The 6780-nt window shown below is 42.5% G+C and overlaps 1 protein-coding gene across 4 annotated transcripts in view; it reads right to left on the reverse strand.

Annotated features, from left to right (window-relative positions):
- LOC109514968 (uncharacterized) overlaps nt 1-6780 on the reverse strand; it is a 49306-nt gene continuing 42526 nt past the window's right edge. For all 4 annotated transcript variants that reach the window (XM_019868441.1, XM_019868438.1, XM_019868440.1 and 1 more), the window contains exon 9: nt 1-1528. In XM_019868441.1, coding sequence (XP_019724000.1) covers nt 1040-1528 — 489 coding nt within the window. In that variant the 3' untranslated portion in view covers nt 1-1039. The remainder of the gene's footprint in view (nt 1529-6780) is intronic.

Below are 6780 nucleotides of genomic sequence, written 5' to 3' on the forward strand. Positions count from 1 at the left end.
GAGAGAGAGAGAGAGAGAGAGAGAGAGAGAGAGAGAGAGAGAGAGAGAGAGAGAGAGAGGTGTGTCATCCAGCCTCAGGCTACAGATAGATATTTGTCAAATCTGAGCATGAATTGCGAACTGACGTCATAACTACCTTGAGGATTACGTTGTGAACCAAACAAAACACAGAAGAGAAACCAAGAGGGCCACTTTTGATCACCGCCAATGAGTTTAGGGCACATTGATGGTGGTGTGTGAAATAAACGCCTTCACTAGTCTTGGCTCACATTTGAGGTTGAGCAGCCCGACAAATGACCTGCCGGCCTTTGTTTGTACAAAACACCACAACCCTCCCTGCCAGGCAACAGGTCAGTGTGCACAAGAAACCTATTTCAGATGTTTGCTTAGGTTGAGCTGAGCTCCAAAAATCTCTGACATCCATCCGCTTAGATTACATAAATGTGCTCCCAAGTAGGTGTGTGTGTGTGTGTGTGTGTGTGTGTGTGTGTGTGTGTGTGTGTGTGTGTGTGTGTGTGTGTGTGTGCGTGTGCGTAACGGCTTGCACTGTGGCCTCCTTTTCCTAATATAGATAGCATCATTACCACTGCTCTCTGTGCTTTGCACAAATCATGCATTTACATTTTCTTTGCTGATAGTCATTTCAAATGTGCTCAAATTTTAAGTTACACCACATGTCAAATAAAGACCATTTGTACAAAAATAAAGATATTATGGAAAATGATGCGCGCAAAGATGAGTAAAGTCAATTGTACAGTATTTTGAAGATGAATATTCCAGTTGTCCTCTCCATTTCTTTTTGATAAAACATGTTGGTCCTTTTAGGGTCGAGGCTGGTTCAAAACTACAGACTGATGTAGGAAAAGTCTGAACCTGGATTAAAACCCTGTTTGTACCTGATGTCAACACAAATTTGCTCATCACTTTGTTTGTCTGGAGAAGTCATAGTACCTCGAAGTATGTACAGCAACGAGTGTGGCAAGTGAACAGGACTGTCCCTGTTATGATCTCTTTTGTGACGGCTCTGCATGTCTGCCAGCTACAGGCCGGTGACATACATCTCCATTCCATCATTAAATGTGAAGATGGTGGTGGTGCTGGAGCTGTTGCCCCCTTTCACATCACTGATGGTCTCATAGAAGTTCTCTCCCCCAGGCAGACCTCGAACAGGCAGGGGGTTGGATGCGGAGCCCTGAGGTGCAGCTGATGGCGCCTGTTGTTTCTTCCGCTTGAGGGTGGCGGTAGCGCCGGCCGTGCTATTACTGGCGCCGGCCTGCTCACGCTTACGATGGCTGTCAATGGTAGCGTACGCAGTGTCGGACTCTGCTGCCACGCACGCGGGCCAGGCCCTGTCACCTGTCGGCTCGTAACACGGCTCCTCCTGGGAACGCGCCTGGGCCTGGACCCCTCGGCCTCGGCCCTTTCCTCTTTCCCCACCAAAGGAGCGCGGAAGGGTCTTCGCTCCATTGCTCTCCAATGGAGACTTTTTCTTCTGGGATTTGCACACAATGGAGTAGGTGTCGGCAATCTGACAACAAAAAATGAGAGTGACTGCTGGGTTAACCGCATTCAGCTATGGATACATGTGTCCTCAATTTAATCACAGTATGAAGTCAACTTCTCTACAAATGATGGACGAGAGGGCCTAATTGATATTCTGGTTTATCACAGACATGTTTGAAAGGGTTAAGTTCAGCACTTTGCGCATAAGCATGCTATTATGTACTGCAGAGATGAGTGCTATTGTATTTGCGCCAAACATATCTTTTGGAATTATGGGCAAAAAGTGCAGTCTCGTGGTGGTGTGGTCTCAGCAGACCATAACAAATGTTCCCACGTTTGTTATGGTCCAGTGAAATTAAGTTGACCTGTTGGGCCGAAATTCCAAAATGTGCATTTGGCGACTGCTCATCACCAAAAGAACAACAAAACTCGAATGAAGCATGGTTGAGGCAGCGGTATAACACTTTATTGAATTAGGTTTTGTTTTGTTTTTCCTTGGCTGCACTGGGAATTGGGGACGACTTAGCGGGAATTATGAACAGTTCAAAATAACTGTCAGTGTTAGGACAAAACCTTCAGGCTTCGGCTAGAAATAAAAAAAAATAAAAAAAATAAAAAAAGGGAAAAGCATCTGGGGTTAATCTGAGGTACTTTAAATCAGTGTTTTTCAATCTTTTTCGAGCCAAGGCATATTTCTTTCATTGAAAAAAATCCCGCGGCACACCACTACCTGAAAATGTGAAAAAAGCTTATTTTAACAATTAAGTGTTATATTGTTACTATAAGCGTTTTTTTAACATTGAAAATTAACGCAATATTATAACACATTGAATCGGAATCACATCAACATCAATCCAATATTTGGTGCATTTCTTTTAATGGCAAGTGTAATACCGTCAATTAGAACTTTAACTTGCTCAGGGTCGGATTTTTTTCTGTGTGACAGCCGGCTCTTTTTCTCCCGGTCGTTTGCGCTCTCCCGCAATATTGTATCAATCCCTTTTCCCATCTTGAGTCTTTGTATAATTCCAACATCATTTGAATGACTTTTCTGCTGAATGTGTCGCTTGAGGTAGTCCAGGTTCCATTTTGTACGTATTTTTCCATCAGAAAATTTGCTTACAGCTTAAGCTTTGCTGCATGTTTTCCAGAGCAGACCTTTCTCACTCGAAAAAGAAAATATCTCACCCAGTTTTTGGAATGTAAATTTTCCATTCATTGTGCCGATAACTCTCACATGCTGCTCCATTTTCACCTCTCCACTCCTCACCGCTGCTTATTAAGCCCACCCAACTCCAATGGGAGCCTATCAGCTTCGGCTAAACAAGCCCCAACATAATGGCAGCCAATCAATGTCCGCTTCAGGCTGTGACTGACAGTTGTTTCCCCACCCTCAACAACTCGAACACAGGAAGCCAACACATAAAAAGGGCTCTGAGAAAAAGACAACCCACCTCCAGAAACAATAAAGGCAGAGCTTAAAATTTAGATTAACACAATAAAAAAAAAAAATAACGAGCTAAATGTGACTGCAATTAATTAATCGCAATTAACACGATAATTTTCCACCTCTATCCAAAAACATTACTTAAGTGGACGTAACCAAGTAAAGCTAGCACATGCATACGCACCCCGGACCTATACCACAAGGAATATTTGCAGCCGAAACTATTTCAGGCAAAATGATACAATGTCCAAACAAAGGAGAAAACTTTGCAGACTGCTAATTTGAGGTGCGAGACCGTTTGTGTGGGCAAGAGAGTGGCACTGTGTTTGCTCTGTGCTGTAACCTGACCTACTTTGACAGGCCAGGATAAGACAGAGTAAACTGTGTTATCGCTTCGTCGAGGTCTAGGCGGAGAGTCGGCGTTAGTCTCTCAGTGGATAGACCTGTTAAAGTTTCACAAGTGCTTTGGCAACACAACAGCGAGGTACGGTGTGAAAGATCTGGACGCCAGCCAACCCGCTGACAGAAAAAACCTGCTCAGTGGTTTTCACTAATGGACTTTGCTCACATTTCAGTTGCTTCAAAGGAGCCATTGTCAGTGGAAGTGTGTGTGCATGAATACAATACACGAAGGCTGGGCAGTTATGGAAAAACATAATCATCGTGAATATTTTGATTGATATTGAAATCAATCAATTAAAGCCCAGATTCGAAACCTGGACCTCTGTACTTTGAGGCGTATGTGCTAACCAGCCGGCCAGCATTAGCACTTTGTTTCTAAAATTAAAAATGTCTTGTCTTCAAGTATGCAATGCGTAATTCCATTTTGTTGTGTGTTTCGGGTGAAAATAAAGGACAACTGAGGTGTTAGTGAACAGCTTAAAGCACACTAAGGGAGAGCAGAAGCATAACATTGGTCCCACGCATGTTTCAAGGAACATGTGCATTCAGTGCGCTTTCACAATGAAGGAACTTGCAAACAAACACACACCACTATTCGACATATTAATCGTTTTCAATTTATTATGTCGGTGTAAATTTGTCCGCCGGAAGCTGGTAGTGAAGCCTGTGTGAGGTCGTGTGGGGAATTGGGATAACTACTGCCGTGACTTGTGGCATTTTTGTGTCAAAATTCCACCAGCCAGGCAGCACAGGAGCAGATGACTGTGGGACGTGTGTGTGTGTTTACCTTCTCCACCTAAACCAGCAGCTCAACTTCACAGTCAATGGCGATGTGCATTTTCTTGCACACATCTGATATCCCATTCTAACAAAACTCTCAAAAGAAGGAGCCACACAAGTATTTTGAATCCCATTGCGTTTTTACCGAGCTCAAGCTACTATTCAATTCGAATACTGTACAGCGGTGCCTTGAGATATGAGTTTAACTAAAACCGTGTGGCAAAAAAAGATTCGCACATAGAGGAGTGAATCTCACGGTTTGCTCCAGGGCCCCCTTTTTTTTTTTTGGCACTGCCCCACCCCAAATTCCCTACAAAAAACACTGATAAACGTTCATTTTTGTTTTCCATGAAAAACGGAACGTAAATGAAGACAAATAAACCTGGAAAAAACTGACACACCCTATATATTTTAAAATATTGAAAAAAATATAATAACATATCAGGGAAAATGCAAATATGCATCGACTGTTAAATTGTAATATCACCAGTCACCACTAGATGGCAGACATGTCTTTAATTGCACTTACACTGGGTCCTATACTGCCCTACACTACAACATGAGTAGCCTAAATATTTTTTGGGGGATTAGGAATTATATCAAGGACAAACATCGTAAGATTAAGAATTTGAATGACTTGCTTTCTGTGAAAATGAATGCACACAATGAATTTTAGCACTGAATGTTGGGTTCTTGTTTGGCACTTTTGTACTGTCCTTGAATGGTTGTTTTCATGCAAGAGACCTCTTTGCACTGGAAAAAAAAATAACAACGGTTATTTTAATTGCCTCAAACCCTTTGTTGCTGGATTATTTTTATTACATGCATTAAGAAATGTATGATGAAAAATAAAATACAACATTAACAGCACGTGTTTTATGTATTTGCGCATATTACGTCCACATTCAAAATGGCATTTTTGACATAGATCTGGTGAGGAAGTGTGTGGTCCTATGTGGCCCACCTGGAGCACTGACGAAAAATTATGGCCCCCTCCAGCATTTATACTGGAGGGTGCCATTAAACTATTGTCCCATCCCTGTTCTACTGGTATACATGCACACACATATATACACATACAAGCCTGCCCACACACACACACACACACACACACACAAATCATTGCCACTATACTTCAGTTGAATTTAATTTTAAAATTCAATACACAAAATATATTTTTTTAAATCTGTTTTTTTGTCTATGTGTGCCCTGTAATTGGCTGGAAACCAGTTCAGGGTGGAACCTGCCTACTGCCCCGACACAGCTCGACTAGGCTCCAGCTTGCCCGCGAACCTCGTGAGGATAAGCGCTTTGGGTAATGGATGGATGGATGAACTGACCTACAAAATAATCATGGCTTCAAAGTCATTTTATATGGAGGACAAAGAATATGTGCCTGTGATTTAGCTTATTTTATGATCTGTCTAAAATGGTGTTTTCCATTGATGGCATGAAGCTAAACTGCCATTTGTGTGGCAGGGTGAGATAATTGTTTTAAAAACACAACATGTAATTATCTTTATTTTATGTTTAGTTTTCAAGTAAAAATCAAGTGACAGTGGCAAATAAACAGTTTGACTCTTTTATTGATTAATTGTTCATTATTTGCCCAACTGCTGCTTATTGGGAAGTGAATTATGTTGTGTCACTGATATCTCAAGGCATCACTATATTATGACGCCACACTGTATTTTGTAACCTTTTTGGAAACATAAAATATCAAGGCTTGAAGCGTTTTCACAAACTGTGCACCATGCATGTCTGAGCAAACCCGTGTGCTTTTTGTGCAACACGCAGTTTGTAACATTGCGCAGCACAGGAAGGAAGTCACAAGACAGTGGGGATTTCAGAACTGGGCTGCAGCTGTTGAGGAAGCCCAAACACTGTCTGTTGTCTTTTCCCCTCCCCTCTGCTGGGTTTCTTTTCTGTTATGACTCTCCTACAGAAGACACAAATTATACGGGCAGCTACAAACTGCAAACTGGGGAACGTGGCAATGAACAAGTCAGAGAAAGAAATCAAAGCAGACAGCAAAATTCAGATAACACAACGTGCAGTTAAGGCCAGCCACTCTGAAAGCAACAGTCAACTGGTATTATGTGCCTGTAGAATTCTACAACTACACTCTAACTCTTGACTTTTAACTTAAAGAGTTTTAGAGAGGGAAAACCGCCCGGGGCCGATTACATTCGTTATACACACACAAAGATCAGGTTAGTAGTCCCCCAGAAGTGCCATGTATGTCTGACATGACGGCTCCACAACTGTTTGGAGCTGTCAGCGTGCCGCACGAGCCCATGGAGAAAGAAAGAGCGGATTGCGAGTGGATTAACGGGGGAGGAGCTGCTGCATGTGGAAGCAGATGTGGTTGGATATATGACTTTGAGACATGATTGGACAGTGCAGACTTCCTGCTCTCGCCACCAGACATCTCCTCCCCATATAATTAGGAAGAATAGGTCTGATGGCAAGCCAGTGCCCAGTTGGGGATCATCCCATGCAGCCTGGGAAGGAAGACATGGTGTTTGAGAGGGGAAAAAAAAACACTGAGGAAAAAAAAAATCTCAGTGGATGAGAAGCGGAGATTAGATTTTAGGAGCGAGTGATGCTTATGTTGGATCCATCTGGTGGATTGTAGCTTAGGGGGG

Source organism: Hippocampus comes, unplaced genomic scaffold, assembly GCF_001891065.2.
Source record: "Hippocampus comes isolate QL1 unplaced genomic scaffold, H_comes_QL1_v1.1 scaffold41, whole genome shotgun sequence".
Lineage (NCBI taxonomy): Eukaryota > Metazoa > Chordata > Actinopteri > Syngnathiformes > Syngnathidae > Hippocampus > Hippocampus comes.